The sequence below is a fragment of the Oncorhynchus kisutch genome, linkage group LG5 (assembly GCF_002021735.2).
Source record: "Oncorhynchus kisutch isolate 150728-3 linkage group LG5, Okis_V2, whole genome shotgun sequence".
NCBI lineage: Eukaryota > Metazoa > Chordata > Actinopteri > Salmoniformes > Salmonidae > Oncorhynchus > Oncorhynchus kisutch.
Window position 1 is genome coordinate 25,444,035 of NC_034178.2, and position 21,689 is coordinate 25,465,723.

The 21,689-nt window shown below is 42.6% G+C and overlaps 1 protein-coding gene across 1 annotated transcript in view; it reads right to left on the minus strand.

Annotated features, from left to right (window-relative positions):
- Positions 1-21,689, minus strand: part of LOC109890799 (protein phosphatase 1, regulatory subunit 16B) — a 118,814-nt gene that overhangs the window by 73,731 nt on the left and 23,394 nt on the right. Inside the window, exon 2 of the mRNA XM_020482836.2 lies at positions 6,620-7,028. Coding sequence (XP_020338425.2) covers positions 6,620-6,884 — 265 coding nt within the window. The 5' untranslated portion in view covers positions 6,885-7,028. The remainder of the gene's footprint in view (positions 1-6,619; positions 7,029-21,689) is intronic.

Genomic DNA, 21,689 nt, shown 5'->3' on the forward strand with positions numbered 1-21,689 from the left:
TCTCAGTTCTTCTGCCCTGTTAATCTTGTGATGCCACGGACCATATTGTGATGATGCCTGTTGGTACCATGGGTGCCAGGGAAAGAGGGAATAGTAGTGCCAGTGTATGCCAGCTCTCGCCCATTGGTAGCAGTGCCATTCAGGAGCCCTCTCTCCTCACAAGCTCAGCCCTGTCTGACTGAACTAAAATGGCCCCAGGAATGTTAATTTGAATTGGAGAGGAAGAGTTCTCAGGAGACTGGACAGACTGTACTGCTCGGAGATACAGTACTGACAGGCCACAGACAGTACAGAGTGGACTGGAGTGCCCTGCTCAGAGCTGCAGTATTGACAGCCTACAGACACAAATGACTGACAATAGACAGTATAGGGTAGGCTACAGACAGACACAGCTAGTACTGGGGGGTCTGGACTGGACAGAGTGTACTAGTCAACCAACAACAAAAACGGGTAGCTACTCTTTCTGATACATAAAACGCAACACATTGATTATTGATCATTCTCCTCTACATACAAACCACAAGAAAACACTGCCCCAGAATACAGTAACCTGCACTGTAAAAGGTCTTCTGACCATTCCAAAATGTTGTCAATGTTGTCCAAAACCTGGTTTTCCAATGCCACAGGGCAAGAGAATGTCAGTAAGGAAGTCAGGTCAACATACTATCATCATAATTGATGTTACAAATCTGTAGTCATTTTAGATTGATATCGCAACAGGAAGGCTATGGCATGGCAAGGCAAGGGAGGGACACGAATAAAATATTGTTTGTTGATGGATGTAGATTAGGTCTACCGCAAGTCGTGCTTAGACCAACTGTCAAGTCAAACTAGCGCAACTGTCAAGTTTGACCCCGTTTAAATAGTGCAACTGTCAAGTCAGCATGTGTGTACTGTATGTATGAGAGCAGAGAAGGCAGTTATTAGGTCTCAAAGGGAGACCTGTCTACTCCTACTTCCTTATTAGTGAGAGGAAGAGGTCCACTAAAATACACTTTTCTACAGGAGGTAATAATTGGGAGAGAAAAAGGGGAAAGCAGACCAATACTACAGTTCCACTTTTATTCTTATGCTCTTAGGGTCTGAATCAGGGAGGAGTTAAGCGCCAGCTACTCTGAATTTTGCGTAAATAATTCAAAGGATGACGATGGGAGACTTCTGATAAAATTCAGAGTCAAGTATGTAGATCTCAAGTCAAAAATCAGGGATGCAAACTGGTGAAGGCCCAAAAAGATTACCTTTTTTTTTTTTGCACTGAATCTCAGCTAACTTTAAAATGCACATTTCTAGTGACTTTTAGGCTGGGTTCCTTCTTGAAATTCAGGTTTCAACTGTGTACTAATTAATAACAAAGAACATGATCTACATGATCAGTCTCTGTGTGTAAAATAAAAAGTGGTTCATGTAAACCTAACTCACAGCTACAAATTTTAAGGAAAGCAATCCAACATTATTTGTTGCCTAGACTTTATTGCAAATGATAATCAAGTACAAAGAACAAACAATACATTAATATTGCAGTTAGTCATGACAGCCTTTATAATAGAACGCTTGTGACCACACTAAATATTGCACTTAAAGTAGAAATAAAATTAAACAAACAGGCATTGTATTTTTGCTCTATTAGTGGCTAGGATAATAATAGACATGGATCAAGTGCACAAATGTGTACAAAAATAACCTTCACGGAGTACATTTTAAATAAATAAAAAAATCACCCCTAAAAGCACACAAGTGTTACAGTAGGTCAAGTTCAACACACCAAAAGCAATATCTTTGGGCCACACTGCGCGTTATTACATTGTACACTTTTGCCTGTGTACATCTGTTCTACAATGTGCCAGCAGAGCATGAGACACTGTTGGCATAATTGATTGATCCATTTCAGGCATAGTAAACCTGACATACCCCTTTTTTATCCACTGTATTGAAAACATGAGAAAGTGTGTGGTGTTCCTTTCACCTCTATAGTGGCATCCAGCTTAAGCCAGGCCCAGCTCCAACTACACTTGATCCCTGAATCCACGTTTAACAAGCAACGCCTCATTTCCCCCTAATTCCCTCATTCTGAAAATTAATCACAGAGGGAAAACATTAGTTCATAGATAGTTTGTTTGTTAATTAGCTAACTAGTGAATATTTCACACAGATTGACAGGTTCCAGAGAGCAACTAATGTTATAGCTTGAGGAACGGGAAGTCGTCGTATACCAGTTAATACTATACAGCTAATTGGTTCCTCAAGCTAACGTTACATCATCTGACATTGTAAGGTTAGCTAGCTGTCTGACTTTGTCAACCAGCTAATATTCACACGATCAACTCAATTATTTGATCCGCTAAGTTAGCTAATGTTGCTCAACATTTCTCTGGCTAGCTAACAGGCAATTCGATCCAGCTAGCAAGAAACTTAATGCTAACAATTCTTGTTCCACCACACGTGCTCCTTCACCTCAAACTCTCCAAATGCTTGTTGTTTTTCAGTTACAGCTCATGAAGTACGCTTCATAACCGCCGTCTCTAGGCTTCTCAACTACCTCTTTGTTGTCATACAGGGGGAAGCGCTGCTGTAACATACTGATCACACCGCTTGCGTTGCAAAATAAATTAACTCATACATGTTATTCAATCATTGCACCCACACTGCTCGCACGCATCTGCGTAGCCAGGTGCTAAAATATAACTTGGTTCTATTTGTGATGCTTGATGCGCTGCAAGTCCCGCTTTTCCAATCTCATGGTTTTTTGGAGCATATACCCACGTGGGTGATTGAAAGATGAACTGAGGTCCACACTCCAGTCCAGTTGGTGGTGGTAATGCACCTTAAAGTTAGTTACCAACCGCCATATAAAGTCCAGAATAAGAAGAAGAAGTCTGAAGGAGAAGAGATTACTAGAAACAAACTCAGTTTACCCTTGTATCTGTGGATTAATTGTCAGAATAGAGGACCTTGCCCATTTCAGGTGAAATAACAACCCAATGTTTATATCCCAGGACAAATTAGCTAGCAACAGCAAGCTAGCTAAATTGCCATAAATGTTTAATGTTTTTTGACGTGTGTTAATATAGTTGCGTCAGAGTTTGTGTTGGTATTTCAACCTGCGTGTCCTGATCGCGTCTGGTCTGGGTGGACAAAAATCAACATGCGCGACCCGGTCTAGTCAGCATGTAACTGGCAAACAGCTTTTCCACTCTTCACAGTCTTTCCAGAGCGAACGCTGATGCTGTAACACCCAAGATGGCTGTCTATTCAGTCACATGCTGCATTCTGTTGTTATGTGAACGATTGGCCGAGCCCAGGCTCGAGCCTTGGATATGGCCAGTATTGCTCCAAATGTGCATGACTTGTTCGTTTTCAGCCAGTAGTGACCAAACGCAAATTTTCCTCAGATCTACACGAATCACGTAGGTTCCCTATTTTGGATTCAAAATGGCGAATTTCGTCAAAAGGTGACTAGTTTGCATCCCTGCAAAATACCTCCCAAAATGAGCTGTGCCTGTTTTCACATACTTCCCTTTAGCGGTCCTCCTCTGTTGTAATGTAATGATGGTGATACGAGAGACATGGCGAGCAGTGGTGGTGAACCAACGAAGCAAAATCACAGTGTCCAAATGGATCTGGGATCCAGAAGGTATTTTTAAAACATCACTTAGAGGCTTTTTACACACTGCTAGTTAGATGTAAACAGAGCTGTGCTTAGTGTAGTGGGTGTTGACATCGTCATGTGAGCTTGTGGATGCAGCAGAGGAGACAGGAACCACAGAGATGAGACAAAAAAAGTTAAAATAGCTGGCTGGATATTTTCCTCCAAAATATCTATCTCAGGATTTTCAGGGCGATGTTAAAAATGTGGATATACTGCATATTTGATAGCCACGTCTTTTTCATCTCCTGTCTAATTCCCATCAACATGTAGCCCTGTCACATGAGGCTGTAAAGAGACAAAAAAAGCTAAATCCGTCCCTCCCAATATCAACACAGAACAGACATCAGTCCCAGACACAGCAGGTTCAGAGCAATTTCGCAGGCTTCATGTAGTATCACTGGGAGCGAGACAAGGTCTCAGGGCCTCAGCTCTCATGACAATTGCTTGGAGTGTAAATGGTGAACAGACAGGAAGCACCTCATCCGCAGCTTCAATAGGGACTGAGTTAACCTTGACAAGCATGGTTCTGGTCTGAACTGTAATGGACATAGGAAGCGTCATGGCAACCCACGGATAAGCAGTAGAAAAGAGGACAGTCCACACATACGTAAAAAGTTTTACTTCATTATTTGAGAACACATACACACCACAAACACAGTACTGTTATGTTCACATTAGTGAGTGTGACTGACTGACTACAGGGTAAACGGGATGATGCTGTGGTTGTATCACACACACAGAGATCATCCCTGCAGTACACTGAAAACCAAACATTAAGCCAAAGTTCAAACCATCATCAAAGCAATCTCATTACTGTAGCTAGGCTATGTAGGCTCTGTGGCTACTGGCCAGGCCCTGTAGCTCTCTGCACTCTATAGCTAGGCTAAGCACTAAGTAGTCACCCTCAAGTCTCATTTCTTTTCTGAGAAAGCAGTGTAAGTGATTACTCATTATGGGGGAATTTTTTAGACTTTATTCTCTCGCTTTCTCCTTTCTCCTTCTCCCTGCCCCAGTCTGTCGATTCCTTTGCATTTTTCTCCCTCCCCCTCCGCCTCTCCCCCTCCGCCTCCGCCCTTTTTACCTACAACCTTCTGCTTGCTCTCGCTCTCGCTCTCCCTCCCCGTCACTGAGTAGCAGTTTAGGAGCAGAGCAGAGGGACAGCCCAGATTAAGAGAACCCGACAATCCTCAATTAGCCAGCTGCCACAGAGACTGATTGACTGGGTCTCACTCGGTCACGTCACACACACTGTACGCGGTTTACACTCTCGTCAACCAACACATACACACCATACATAAAAAAAAAAAAATTTGTTAACGTCATGCTTGCACCATTAATAAAAAGTTACAACCTTCTAACCCAAACAGATCAAAAGATCTGACCCATATCACCTGCCAAAGGTTGTTTGTTTCTTTACCACGGGTTGGGGAAGGCACATTTTACATTCATAAACCATGTCGCGGGCCGTTCTAAAACTACTTGCGGGCTGCGTTTGTTTGACACTTTTTAACATTTCGGGGGACAAAAACAAAAGAAAATGGATCACTTATTCAGGAGCTCAATGATCACAGCAATGAATGACTGAGAAATGTCTTGCATGTTGTCACCACACACTTGACGCTCTTAGACTGTGTACAATTTTCAATGCAATGCATCTCAATAGGATATATGTTTCTACATTGTGTTAAAGCGGTACTAAAATTTAAAAAGGAACTTTCATTTCAATGACAGGTATTGCAATCAACATTTTCGATTTTTATAGTACACCCCACCGCAGCACTAGCACTACAATACAACACACCACACACACACAACAGCTCAGCCCACAGGCAATCTGGATATGCTCAGAAGAAGTCCAGCTCAACTGTAATCACATTTAAAATTACATCGATATGTAACTGTTGAGAGTTTGTTTATTGGTGCACAAGACTAGAAGGGACACAATAAGTGGTGGCCTGGCAAGCAGCCCACTCACCTCACAAGTTGTGGATTATAAACAACAACAAATCATAATGCTTTTAGTTCAGTTCTACAAACCACCAGTTCTCTATTTCTGGAACACTGAAAAGTGTACTGTTTTAATCCGGAATAAAATAAGGCAGTAACATAACAAAATGTGAAAAAAGGTAAGGGGTTCGAATACTTTGCAAAGGCACTGTATACAATCTAACAAAACATTCCAGAACAGAAATATCCCATGTGTTCCAATGCCTCTACATTCTAAGTGTATCACAGCTAGAACACTAATGTGAATAAATATGTGTGACTGAAATCATTCATGCTAATGTGCAGCATACATGAGTAAAAAAAACAACACAATTTTCCTCCTCCACAGTCCGAATATAGAAAGTGCCTCAGGCCGTTTTAATGCCAACCGAAGGTTGACAAAAAAAAAATCTAATTTGAAGATGCAGAAGGCAGTTATCATTTAATATAAAGCCACAGAAGATTGGATGAAACATACAACAGGTATGCTTTCATCTCACCATAGTTTATTGACTGAAAGGACAGAACAGAAGCACCAGCTTGGTAGAATCTGTAGTTACGTCTAAAAGGCAGACTCTGGTCAAATGTAGTGTACTATACAGGAAAAAGGGTGCCATTTTGGATGAAATCGGTTAGTTACAGAAAGTCATCAACACTTTCTGAACAACTGGGCAGTATTACTCATTAAATAAATAAAATGTAGCAGCATCATACCGGCTGAGTTTCATCTGGAGTTTAATAACGACATCTATTGAAATCTAAATGATAGAGCCTGGTATGATTTGGTTTCGAGTGGAATAAGCACTTTTTAGAGTTACTGTAGAGAGAAAAATACAACATAATACTAATACTGCTTTTTCACCCCATCAGGAAACATTAAATGGTTTCTCCTTGACCCTGTCTTTTTCATTACTGTTTGGGGTGCTCTGATGGTGAAATGATCTGTATGCGCGTGTGTGTGTGTGTGTGTGTGTCCTTTCCTCCTACCTTCGTCAGGGTCGTTCCGTGCCGAGGCCTCTAATAGCGCCACATTAGCTGCAAACGATACATGTCGTTTGGCCTCCATGGCTGCGGCATGATTGGTGTTCCTCCTCTTGTCCGCCTTGCGCTTCTTGTTCTGCATCTCCTTCTCATATACTGCCCATCTCTTCAGCTGCTGCGTGCGGCGCTTCTGGGCGGCCCTTAGTCTCTCCAGGCTAGGCACCTTATCCAGCTGCTGCAGTTCATTCAAAAGCTCCAGGTGGTTGGCCATGGTGGGGACAGGTAGGACCAGGGCTCAAAGGGGGACCAGGGGTTGTAGACTGATACTAACGTGGGGGGCTGCACCTTTGGCTGTAGTAGCCAACTCCCATCATCATCCTCCTCACCACCAGGACAGTTGTGACTAGACCACCCGCTGGGGAGACAGAGAGAGATAGATGACATTAGTACAAAAGAGAACGCTTTCGTGAACTCCGTAACCCATGAACTTGGAGCTAAGAGACTAAGAAAATACTTTTAACAGTATACAGTAGTACTCGTAGCTTAGTAAATGCCACAAATACTTCTCGATTCCTTGTTGTTTCAGCAGGCTTAATGCCCGACATATCTTGTTTCCTTTGATATGAGCGTACTTCTCTCAACGGTAGTCTGTTACATCATACTGTAGTGCACACTCACTAGACAGTACCCACTCCCCCCCTACTGTAGTACCCACCTCACTAGAGAGAGGGCTATTTACCGATGGACTATGTACAGCTGCAGCGATCGGTTAGCTGCTCAGATAGCAGATGTTTAAAGTTGGTGAGGGAGATAAAAGTCTCCAACTTCAACGATTTTCGCAATTCATTCCAGTCACAGGCAGCAGAGAACTGGAAGGAAAGGCGGCCAAATGAGGTGCTGGCTTTACGGATGATCAATGAGATAGACCTGCTGGAGCGCGTGCTACGGGTGGGTGTTGCCATCGCCCGCAGAGTCGGCCTGAGAATTTAACCCTAGAGACTGCCAGAGGACCAGACAACATGCCCTCCGATTTGACACACTGAAGTAGTTGGAGAAACACTACTAGTGTTCAAACATTCAAAATCAACAATTCCTTCTTACTGTATATAAAACAGTACCAAAACAAAATATCCAGAAGAAATGCAAATAAAATCTTCGTCAGGTTTTTAAGCGACCACGTTTTCCAAAAACTCTTAAATATCTAAAGGAAGAATGGGGTGTCAGCTATGACATGGCATCTTGAGTTTGAAAATATCTATTTTGGATATTGAATTACAGTATGTATGTAAAGTGAATTTACACCCGGTAACAAAATGACATCATGGGTCTGATCTGTACTACAGAGAAATGCATAATTATGGATATGAATGTCATTCTCCTCATGTTTCACAAGTCTGGTAATCACCGCGCAGCACAGTACAATACAGCAGAGTAGGTTAGAGTATAGTTCAGTACAATATACCACGTTATTGAAACATACGTCCATGATAGCTTTGAGATTTGGTCTAGTTCGGTCCCTCTGTAGACGTTAAGGTCAAGTTTCAAATACTTTTCAACATCTATGGACATCCGGTGCTCAGTGGGTGAGGTTGCGGGTTAAAGTAAATAGAAAGTGAAGAGGCTCATGGGTAGGTGTCAGTAAGAGTTGGGCGAGGGGACATTAACAGGAGAGAGGGTGAGAGAGGAGGAGGGGTTATCCAGACTCACTGTTTTAACACTCTTGGTTTGACCACCAGACAACTGAAAAAAAACTGTTATATGCCAGTGGAAGTGAGGACAGTAGCAGGTGGCCCAACTGTGGTTTGTGACTATTATGATTTCCCATTGCAGCCAATTCAGCTGCAGTAATTCCATCTCATATTTTTTGTTAATTTAGGTAATGGAATTACAAGTTTTAATTTCATAAACAAAATTGATATCAGTAAAAATCCCTATAATTAATTGATGTCTACCTTTTCTTGTTACGTCTGTGAACTTGCATTATCCTTCCTCCTCACATGGGGGAGAAATTTGAAAATATATTGAAGACTTGTGGGTTTTTAGTAACGTAATTACAAGGCAATGTTTTTAAACATACAGAAGGCAAATCATTTCTCAAACTAAATATAAGTGTTGACATTCGTTGGACGGGGTCTTTACGTCGACATTGTGTTTCGATGCATTTCTGATACCTTAAGACTTTCTGGTAGATATTTTCTAAAATACCTATTTTCCATCGGTTTCTCTAGAAAGCAAAGCCTTTGCTTATGCCTAATTTTTAAGATGGAGAATGGTTTAAAAATATAGATCTATGCCTTCAATTCCCAAAAGTATAAACTCTTAGCTTTCATTTGACACCCAATTTGATATGCTCCTATGAACTTAACATGTTGGTACTCGTGGGTCCTTTTTGATGGTAATGCCCAGAAGCCCTTTGGTTTTGTAGTAACCAGCTCTGTGATAAGTAGACTTACTAATAACCAGCCTCAGACTTCCGGCTGCTGCAAGCTCAACAACAAACCAATAAATGATGTGTCTAACTATAGCAACTGGCGCATAACAGAGAATAGATGTGCCTCAATACATCAAAAGATGGGGAAATTTGTTTACTTATTATTTCCTCTGCTCGATGCAATTTTGTCTGAACTTTCCATTTGTGAGCAAAATCATACCCTGACCGTTGTTAATTTCTCTGGTGTGCCGTTGAAACCAGACGACTGTCAGATGTCAGCCTCAGTACATTCATTCGACTCCAGTAACCACATCCTGGCCTGAACCATACTCATCCACAGTATGTCTCACTCCTTCACTGACTGACTGTTCACCCACAACACACTATCAGTCAGGGGGATGGTTGTGACTGTCAATTCAACTCAGAACCCGATCTTGCATGCACTGGCCACGAATACTCGATTAACAGTCTGTTATGTGAGACTGGCTGCTATAATATAAAATGGCACACATGGTCAAAACGGCATCATCATCGGATAGACTACCTATCCTCAAAAAGGCTATACAATATCTGTATGGGAAATCATACCGAGGCACGAACTTGGACATCCTCTAACTAGCCATCATGGTGTGACAGTGGTCGGGCATAAGCAATGACTCAAAAAGGTAAAAGGCACAAGGGACAGGAGCGTGGTGCAAACAAGGAGGCTTTAATTAAGAAAAAAGCCAATTCAAACCTGGCTCTTTCAGACCTCTACAGGGTCAGACTTTAAAACGTTGAAAACAGAAGCATGAAGTCGACAGGACTCGTCAAAAGCTTAAAAGCTCCAAATCATTTTGGTCGTACTCGTACTATACCTCACGTGACGTGCACTTTCCAAAACACTCTCCCCTTGATGTCTTTAGGCAATTTGAGTGCTGCCATACCCTCTTAAGGAACAGTGCTCAGCTGGAGGTCATTCCCCCAGCAACCATTCCTCATGCTGGCTATACTTGACACTGCTGTACCATGGTTTATGATCAATATGAGCATCAGTTTCCCATTGGGGATTCATCTAGTTAGTATCATCTCTCATAGAGGCCAAACACAAATCTGTAAATTAAGAGGCCTATATTTTCCACAGTCCAGGTCACAGATCTTAGGCAGTTTGTATGACGGGGTTTCCATCTAGAAAACAACCCCCGTTCAAGCTGCTACTGCACAGAACCCTTCTGCGGCTGAAACCCGTGCAACCAACCTAGCGCTCTCACAACACGGACAGGAAGACGGCTGTAACCCAATTCTACTGTCATCTTGAGTGTGCAAGGTCAGTGGCAACAAACTTCAGAAAGAATAGTGTATGCGCGCACTCTAAAAGCAGGCAAGTGTAATTCCTCCAATCATCCTTTCTCAAATCCGACGACTGCTTTGCCAGACAGAGGTCGGTGGCGATAAGGGATACCAACCATTTTGGAAGATAATAAAACACAAAACAGTCGGACACGGTTCCATGTCTTGGCTTGTCAATCACTTTTCAATAACCATCAAATGATAAAGCCTGAAATCAAGTGGTGGTGTTGTCTTTGTGTCAACCTTTAAAACAGTCACAGTGTTTCTTTAAGTGATGAGGGAGCAACAGAACAGAAGGCATTCATTTTACAGCACAGTGATTTAACCAAGACGCCAAACTGGGAAATAGAAACCCACTGATGCAGTTTAATCTGTGCTAGATTTCTATATTTTAAGGCACAGAAGAAAGTCCCAATGGAAATGGCTCAGGAGACTACTGGGGTGTGTGTGGACACGGTTTCCTATACTTGTGAGTACCAGAAGTCCTCACAAGAATAGTAAACCAACTAAAATTCAGAGACTTGTAAAAATATAAAAAAATATAAAAAAAAAGGTTATTTTGGGGTTAGGAGTTAAGGTTAGGGAAAATGGGATTTTTAATGAAAATCAATTATTGGTCCCCAAAAAGTCCTCACAAGTATAGTAACACAGCAGTGTGGTTGTGTGTGTGTGTGTATATATGTTCTCAACTGGGCTGTTCAACCGATTTCCCCTCGTGGTTAAATGTTCTACCACAGGGGAAAATCATGTTGACGCATATGCAGTAACTAACTAACACACACACACACACACACACACACACACACACACACACACACACACACACACACACACACACACACACACACAGCTGTGAGTTTCCTCTTAAGGATGTTAACCAGGCCTGAAACATGTCTTGTAAAGTTGGCTGGAGGTATTAGCAGGCGAAGCGGGCAGTAAAGTGAATTAGCGTCTCTCATGCTGTGTGACAAATAAGAAAATGTCCACTGTTTGTTCTGCTCAGTCTGAAAGCTAAATAGCGTCAACACAGGGGATGAGGGCCTGCCTCTGATCAAATCACAGGGAGAGTAATCACATTACCTACAGTGATTCTCTCACACACACACACACACACACACACACACACACACACACACACACAGACAGAAACCTGCTGTACTTTAACTGCTGCTGCCAGTCATACACCCTTCTGTTTCTCCTTGCCCTATATCAAACTAGACACTGATAGTGTGTGCACATTCTACAAACATCAGAAATGGTTCCGGGGGGGGGGGGGGGCTTACACTTTTAACCCAGAATTCTGATCTCAAACAGAGGACCGTTTGGGCTTACCCGGTCATTGATCAGGACGGTCCAAATCAATCACAGATTTAAAGCCAGAACAGATCGGATAACCATGTGTATGTGACAAATAAAATGTGATTCGATAAGCTCAATAAGGCAGCAGATTTCAGCGTTACCAGAATCGGCTCACAAGAAAAGCAGATTATTTAATGAATCTGTTTCATCTCATGTATGTCAGATATTCAAATGAGAGATGCTTTCAAATATTGTCAAAATATTACAAACTGAGCTATCTGGACACACTGCCAGTTTTTTGTTGTTGTCCTGCAGTGTCATTGTGGTCCACTCTTACTGATCACCACTGCTAGGCTAGTTCAAGTCCACTCCTACTGTACTGAGCAGCACATGTAGTGGTTCAAATACCTGCCGTCTGTCCTCCTCTCTAATATCGCTGTTATGGGGTCGACAGACATCTGTTGCGAGCAACGTAGACTTTTGCGCAGCGCCAAATCCATGACTGTATGGAGAGTTCATTGGGACGCTGTGGGGGCAGTGTTGTGTGGGCAATGAAGCTGCGCTGCTTGGTTCCTTGATCCGATATACATAGGCTATGCATCAAAGTACCATTTCTGCATTCATAACCAAATATAATCTCAGCGACTATTTAAACATTAAACCAAACATTGTAGCCTTAGAATCCCCATTAACTACGTGAAAAGGTAAAGGTGTTTTTCCTCAGTGATATGACGACATATTTTTAGCTGGTATGGGAGCAAATGCATGGAAGTAGCATATCAAATTGAGATAATGCTACAGGCTACATAGGCAAGTATAAGAATATTTGCCAGGGCATATTATACGTAAGTATAAATCTTATTATTGCACACGCAGATGTGGGAACCTAAAAAGGCGTGCTAGCTTGCTAAGTCTTTAGCCAGACTAAAGCCAGCTAGCTACTACTCGCAAGGGGAGATGGCGGTGACTCTTCCTTGCTTTCACCACAAGTGAGCAAACAAAAGAAAGCTGCTATCGCCCACCTTATGAATGGAAGTCTAGGAAACACAGACTGGAGAGGGTATCATGTTACCAAAAGGTGACTGCTGCTCCAAAGCACTAGATCTTTGCCTTCCCACTCACCATGTACCCTTTTGAGTGATGGTAAACGTGATACCCTTTTGAGTGATACCCTTTTGAGTGATGGTAAAGAAACAAAAAAAGAAATTCACACACTGAATGAGTAGTATGGCTGGTGGCATTGTCTGCTGGAGGGTCATGTCAGGATGAGCCTGCAGGAAGGGTACCACATGGGAGATGAGGATGTCTTCCCTGTAACGCACAGCATTGAGATTGCCTGCAATGACAACAAGCTCAGTCCGATGATGCTGACACACCACCCCGGAACATGGACCCCCACCTCCAAATCGATCCTGCTCCAGAGTACAGGCCTCGTTGTAACGCTCATTCTTTAGACGATAAACGCAAATCTGACCATCATCCCTGGTGAGACAAAACCGTGACTTGTCAGTGAAGAGCACTTTTTGCCAGTCCTGTCTGGGCCAGCGACGGTGGGTTTGTTCCAATACGCGACGCTGTTGCCGGTGATGTCTGGTGAGGACCTGCCTTACAACAGGCCTACAAGCCCTCAGTCCAGCCTCTCTCACCCTATTGCGGACAGTCTGAGCACTGATGGTCTGAGCATTGTGCGTTCCTGTGTAAGTCGGGCAGTTGTTGTTGCCATCCTATACCTGTCCCGCAGGTGTGATGTTTGGATGTACTGATCCTGTGCCGGTGCTACACATAGTCTGCCACTACGAGGACGATCAGCTGTCTGTCCTGTCTCCCTGTAGCGCTGTCTTAGGCGTCTCACAGTACGGACATTGCAATTGATTGCTCTGACCACATCTGCACTCTGCAGATGTAGAAAGTAGAAAGGCCTCTTTAGTGTCCTAAGTTTTCATAACTGTGACCTTAATTGCCTACCGTTAGCTGTTCGTGTCTTAAAACCTCTTTGGGCTAGGGGGCAGTATTTTCACGTCCGGATGAAAAGCATGCCCAAAGTAAACTGCCTGATACTCAGGCCCAGAAGCTAGGATATGTATATCATTAGTCGATTTGGATAGAAAACACTCTGAAGTTTCTAAAACTGTATGAATAATGTCTGTGAGTATAACATAACTTATTTGGCACGCGAAACCCCGAGCACAATCCATCCAGGGGAAAAAAACACATTGACCTCAATTTTTCTATTAGTTTTCTATGGTAAGCCCTTTTTAATAGGAATCTGCTTGCAGTTCCTATGGCTTCCACTAGACGTCAACAGTCTTTAGAAATTGGTTGATGTTTTTATTTTGAGAAATGTAGAAGTAGTCCTGTTCTTTCCATGTGTCACTCAGATGGACTCAAGTCTTTTGGTGCGTGCGACCTGGAACGCGCTTCACTTTGTTTTCATCCGGTATTGAACACAGTATATCCAGTCTTAAATTCTATTATTTATGATTTAGGATACCTAAAGTTGGATTAGGAATGTTGTTTGAAATGTTTGGACCAAGTTTACAGGTAATTTATTAGATACTTTGTAGTCATGTTGGGCGAGTTGGAACCGGTGTATTTCTAAATCAAATGCGCCAAATAAATTGACATTATAATATACTGAAGGAATTTATCGAACAAAAGGACCATTTGTCATGTTTCTGGGACATTTTGGAGTGCCAACAGAAGAATATCTTCAAAGGTAAGGCATGAATTATATCGTTAAATCTGACACAGCGGCTGGATTAACAAGAAGTTAAGCATTATTGATGTATTACAAATGTATGTTTTGTGAATTTTTATTATGAGTATCTGTTTTGGAATTTGGCGCACTGCAATTTCACTGGATGTTGTCAAATCAATCCCGTTAATCGGATTCGATCGGGAATTGGATATAAGGGATCCCTAAGAGGTTTTAACGACCGTTCCACAGGTGCATGTTTAATAATTGTTTATGGTTCATTGAACAAGCATTGGAAAATTAGTTTAAACCCTGTAGTAGTTTGTATTTTTACAAATTATATTTGAAAGACAGGTTTGTTTCTTTTTTTGCTGAGTTTATATACCATTGCTCAAAAAAAAAAAAAAAAAAGCTTTCTTTTTGTATACAGTTTTTGCCGTTGATCTGAACCCATTGCCCCCAAGTCGGCCTGACAACAAGTTTGCCACCCCCCACCCCTACCTCGTCCGTTGATCTGCCCTGTACAGAACTCTTAAGCCTGGTTGGAGCTTTTTTCCCCTGGCTGCCAAGTACGGAGATGGCAAGTGCCTAGTATCCAAACATGCATGGCTTGAGATGTGATCACCGGGTCATGTGTATAAAGCAAGCTACCTAGTTTAAATATCAACAATACTGCCACAGCAGCATAACTTTTTATATATATAGTATATGGTGCTCAGCTATACATTTTCTTTTCAATAGTTAACAGGCTTGCCTATTTAAATTAAGGTTAAGAACAAATTCTTATTTACAATGACGGCCTAACCCTCCCCTAACCCGGTCTACCCCTGGCCAATTGTTCGCCGCCCTATGGGAATCATGATCACGGCCGGTTGTGATACCCGTGTTCAAACCCAGGTCTGTAGTGACGTTTCTAGCACTGTGATGCAGTGCCTTAGACCGCTGCGCCACTGGGTCACTTGAGAACATCATCAGTATTCTGTCTGGTTCGCTAATACGGGCAGCAGAGAGGAGAGGTTGGATCTAAAACGATCTGACTCAACTGCATTAACACAGAGGTCGACTGATTAATCGGAATGGCCGATTAATTAGGGACGATTTCAAGTTTTCATAACAATCGGTAATCAGCATTTTTGGACACCGATCATGGCCGATTACATTACACTCCACGAGGAGACTGCGTGGCAGGCTGACTACCTGTTATGCGAGTGCAGCAAGGAGCAACGGTAAGGTGCTAGCTAGCATTAAACGGATCTTATAAAAAAACAGTCTTAACATAATCAGTAGTTAACTACACATGGTTGATGATATTACTAATTTATCTAGCTTGTCCTGCGTTGCATTTAATCGATACGGTGCCTGTTAATTTATCATCGAATCATAGCCTACTTCACCAGACGATTATTTAACAAGCGCACTAGTGAAAAAAGCACTGTCGTTGCACCAATGTGTACCTAACCATAAACATCAACGCCTTTCTTAAAATCAATACACAAGAATATACACCACTCAAAAAATGAAAGGGAACACTAAAATAACACATCCTAGATCTGAATGAATTAAATATTCTTATTAAATACTTTTTTCTTTACATAGTTGAATGTGCTGACAACAAAATCACACAAAAATGACCAATGGAAATCAAATTGATCAACCCATGGAGGTCTGGATTTGGAGTCACATTCAAATTTAAAGTGGAAAACCACACTACAGGCTGATCCAACTTTGATGTAATGTCCTTAAAACAATTCAAAATGAGGCTCAGTAGTGTGTGTGGCCTCCACGTGCCTGTATGACCTTCCTACAATGCCTGGGTATGCTCCTGATGAGGTGGCGGATGGTCTCCTGAGGGATCTCCTCCCAGATCTGGACTAAAGCATCCACCAACTCCTGGACAGTCTGTGGTGCAACGTGGTGTTGGTGGATGGAGCGAGACATGATGTCCCAGATGTGCACAATTGGATTCAGGTCTGGGGAACGCCGGGCCAGTTCATAGCATCAATGCCTTCCTCTTGCAGGAACTGCTGACACACTCCAGCCACATAAGGTCTAGTAGCCTGTTAGGGATGATGCGAATTTTCGCAGCTTTTTGTAAAAAATTGCGCAACATTTCAATGTCCTGCTACTCATGCCAGGAATATAGTATATGCATATGATAAGTATGTGTGTATAGAAAACACTCCGAAGTCTCTAAAACTGGTTAAATCGTGTCTGTGGCTATAACAGAACGTGTATAGGAGTAAAAAATCCCAGGGAAAACTGTTCACCAAAAACACACAAAAAAAATGTATCCGCCAGTCAATGTATTGTCTAAGGCGATAGAAAACAGATTAGGTTCCGATTACAATGCCTACAGCTTCCACACAATGTTGCCAGTACTGGCATTTCATGGCTGGTTTATCCTTGGTGAGATGACGTATAGGCACTTCCTGTCTTGGGGCGCACCGGAGGAAGTTATGAAAGTGAAAAAATGGACGATGATTTCAAGACTTGCTGCTATCGAATACAGATCGCCCCGTGATCAATTTGATCGATTATTAACGTTTATTAATACCTAAAGTTGGTTTACAAAAGTAGTTTGAAGTGATTTGTAAAAGTTTATAGGCAACTTTTTTAAATTTTAAAAAGTGACGTTGCGTCTTGTAAAGGTGCATTTTCCTGGATCAGACCGGCCTTCATAAAATGACATTTTGGGGATACAATGACGGATTTAAAATCGGGAAAAAGACCCAGTTGTGATGTTTATGGGACATATAGGAGTGCCGACAAAGAAGCTCGTCAAAGGTAATGAATGTTTTATATTTTATTTCTGCGTTTTGTGTAGTGCCGGCTGCCGCAAAATCTTTTGTTTAGGTCTCGTTCAGGTATTTTGGGAGGTGCATGCTATCAGGTAATAGCTTCCTATGCTTTCGCCGAAAAGCATTTTACAAATCTGACATGTTGGCTAGATTCACAACGAGTGTAGCTTTAATTGAGTATCTTGAGTGTGTGTTTTAATGAAAGTTTGAGTTTTATCGAGTACTATAGGTGGCGCTCTGAAATTTGTGCAGGAACCAACATCCTTAACAGGCTCTAGCATTGTCTTGCATTAGGAGGAACCCAGGGCCAATCGCACCAGCATATGGTCTCACAAGGGGTCTGAGGATCTCATCTCGGTACCTAATGGCAGTCAGGCTACCTCTGACGAGCACATGGAGGGCTGCGTGGCCCCCCAAAGAAATGCCACCCCACACCATGACTGACCCACCGCCAAACCGGTCATGCTGGAGGATGTTGCAGGCAGCAGAACGTTCTCCACGGCGTCTCCAGACTGTCACATGTGCTCAGTGTGAACCTGCTTTCATCTGTGAAGAGCACAGGGCGCCAGTGGCGAATTTGCCAATCTTGGTGTTCTCTGGCAAATGCCAAAACGTCCTACACGGTGTTGGGCTGTAAGCACAACCCCCACCTGTGGACGTCGGGCCCTCATACCACCCTCATGGAGTCTGTTTCTGACCATTTGAGCAGACACATGCACATGTGGCCTGCTGGAGGTCATTTTGCAGGGCGCTGGCAGTGCTCCTCCTGCTCCTCCTTGCACCAAGGCGGAGGTAGCCGTCCTGTTGCTGGGTTGTTGCCCTCCTACGGCCTCCTCCACGTCTCATCATGTACTGGCCTGTCTCCTGGTAGCGCCTCCATGCTCTGGACACTACGCATAGATGTGCCATCCTGGATGAGCTGCACTACCTGAGCCACTTGTGTGGGTTGTAGACTCCATCTCATGCTACCACTAGAGTGAAAGCACCGCCAGCACTCAAGTGACCAAAACATCAGCAGGAAGCATAGGAACTGAGATGTTGTCTGTGGTCACCACTTGCAGACCCACTCCTTTATTGGGGGTGTCTTGCTAATTGCCTATCATTTCCACCTGTTGTCTATTCCATTTGCACAACAGCATGTGAAATGTATTGTCAATCAGTGTTGTTTGATTTCAATGTAGCAGTTTGTGCCGCCTGGCTCGTTGCCAACTGTATGAAGACCAACTTCGCATACGGGGGATGACTTAACAAAAGCGCATTTGCTAAAAAAAAAAGCACAATCGTTGCACAAATGTACCTAACCATATACATCAATGCCTTTACTAAAACCAATACACAGGTATATTTTTTTTAAACCTGCATATTTAGTTAAAAGAAATCCAGATTAGCAGGCAATATTAAACTAGGGAATTTGTCTCACTTCTTTTGCGTTAATTGCACGCAGAGTTGCAGGGTATATGCAACAGTTTGGGCCGCCTGGCTCATTGCAAGGTTGAAGGTTGTGCAATGTAACAGGGAATATTTAGACTTATGGATGCCATCTGTTAGATAAAATAAGGAACGGTTCTGTATTTCACTGAAATAATAAACGTTTTGTTTTTTCGAAATGATAGTTTCCGTATTTGACCATATTAATGACATAAGGCTCGTATTTCTGTGTGTTATTATGTTATAATTAAGTCTATGATTTGATAGAGCAGTCTGACTGAGCGGTGGTAGGCAGCAGCATGCTCGTAACCATTCATTCAAACAGCACTTCCTTGCGTTTGCCAGCAGCTCTTCCCTGTGCTTCAAGGCGAGTGTTGTTTATGCGTAAACATTTGTATTCTCTACAGAGGCAGTTCGTATGTTATGAATTTCAAGATATGAATTATTATCCCGGCGGGTGCCCTTTTTTCCCCATTTTGAGCACCTGTTCCCTGAAAGGTCTGTGCACGGCCCTGGCTGGATCCCTGTAATCACCTTCTCTCTGCCATATCCAGCAGATCAACAGTGTGGCCATCTTATTGAATCACACAGATCAGTAGCGCATGCCCGGCCCAAGGCCATCCTATTTTCACGCAGCCCATGGGACGGCCATCCGATCATCCTATATCACACAGCTTGACCCCTCCCGCTCCAACTCTCACTCTCCATGTTTCCACCTGACAGAAATCAATAAACCTAAATGGATGAGAGGCCATGATTGGAACAAATATGATGTGACTACACAAGAGCTGAGAGAGAGAGCTGCACCGGGACATGGCTGAGATACGGTTTAAAAACACGTTTCTATCATCACATAGTGGAGTTAAATTTGCACCCCAAATATTAATCCAAGCTATTCATTATTTTGTGACTGTGCAACTTTCTTTAGTCTAAGTTTATGGGCAGTAAGGTCTACTTTTTGGGTGTATTACTCAGTCAGCTCCTACACTTCACTGAGAGGCAATTGCAAAAATAAAAAAAGTGGGAGGGGCTATGGGTCCCGACCCCATCAATCATAGGGTTTTTCCTGGACGACAGCGGAGCGGAAATTGCAGACTGTAGCAGGGTAGAGCTGGTCCCACTGCCAGCTGTGCAGTGAGGGGGCACAGCATTGTATTATAAATAGTTCCAGTCAAGAGCTGCAATCTCCTCCTCCTCCTCCTCCTCAGAGGAGGAGGCAGAGTGACAACCACTGTTTTCAGTGGCAGGCACACACGCTAGGGTTGGGCAATAGTACGATAGTATCGTCTAATCGACGATGTTTGTATTTGGATCTACTTCATTCAATTCTGGATACCTAATGGAAACAGCTTCATTTTGACATTAAATTATAAATACAGATCTACTTAATTGTGTTCTTGAAACACTATTGAAATAATAATTAGAAATGATTATGTCAGATTGATCAAATGTATTGAGGTAATCATGTTTCAACTCAATTAGGGGCTCCCGAGTGGCACAGCGGTCTAAGGCACTGGATCTCAGTACAAGAGGCATCACTACAGTCCCTGGTTCGAATCCAGGCTGAATCACATCCAGCCGTGATTGGGAGGTCCCATAGGTCGGCGCACAATTGGCCCAGCGTCATCCGGGTTTGGCCGTCATTATAATTAAGAATGTGTTCTTACTGTAACTGAATCAATTTTGACCCCTTACTAGCTGACTTTGCTGGAAGCTACTTTATTGAGGAAAAATGTACTTGCTATGACTGTGATATGTGGTTGTCTCATAAAGCTATCTTAAGAACTGTAAGTCGCTCTGATAAGTGTTGACTAAAGGACTAACGTGTAAAAGTAAATTGTGTAAATTCTAGCTCTGAGTTGCATTCATCCTAACTACTAAATTAACACTCTAGTTCTATTTCCTAATAAAATAATAGGTGTAGTGAAGATTTCAGTAGGTAGCTTTGTGCTACCATCTGGTTCTTGCTCATCCATGAGCTTCTCTGCCAGTTCTTAAGGTAGCAGTCGTTAAAGTACAGTGAGCTAAGCACAGACCAGTTTAACTACAATGACATTCTCAGTAACGGTTACGTAAACGTTTTAGTCTTTGACCAAACAATTAGGTCAGTTCATTTCTACATGAACGAATCTGGTGCACATCAATTTCCACCGAGTTTAGTAAAAGAGATAATAACATTCCGCCATGAAGCAGGAATTGATTGGGTAACAAAATATAATGGGGCAAAACTTAAGTGCTGCCCTTGTTGACGGTGCGGACATTTAGCGTCAGGTAGCCTAGTGGTTAAGAGGGTTGGGAGTAACTGGGAGGTTGCTGGATCGAATCCCCAAGCCACAAGGGGGGGAACAAAAAATCTTCAATTCTTCCCTTGAGCAAGCCAGTTAACCACCACCAACAACTGCTCCCAGGGCGCCGAGAATGTGGACTTCGATTAAGGCAGCCCCCCCTGCACCTCTCTGACTCAGAGGGGTTGGGTTAAATGCGGAATACATTTCAGTTGTGCAACTGACTAGGTATCCCCCTTTCCCTTAACGCAAGAGAGGAATGTACAACATACAGAGCAGAGAAGTCCACCAAAAGCACTGAACTATGTCCAGTCAGAACTCTCCCCATCATCTTTTTATGCATGCTTTCTAACAGAGTTCCATCTCAAAAAGTTGGTTGAATAGCCTAAAAAACAGGTAGCCAGAGGCCTAATAACGAATCGAGAGAGAGGAGAGTGCACGAGAGGGAGAGAGAACGCGCACAAGAGAGAAATTAAACCATTCGACCACAAATAACAAAATTCTAACAAATAAATATATATCCAATATATACATTTATTGACCAATTCAATTTAATGACAAACTTCATTGCAAATAGAGATGTCAGCACAACAACCTAGTGAACAATCAAAGAATTCAAAAAAGGATTACCAACTCGGTGACCATAGTCTGGCAATAGAGACAGACGGGCTATATTTCTTCACTCTAAGGTCAGAGAAGAAAGACTATGTAAGGACTGTGGGTCGGGTGAAGTAGAGAATGAGCATCACTTCCTACTCCAGTGCTCAAAATGACTCAAAAGTACTCGTCTCTTAAACTGTAAAGAAAGAAT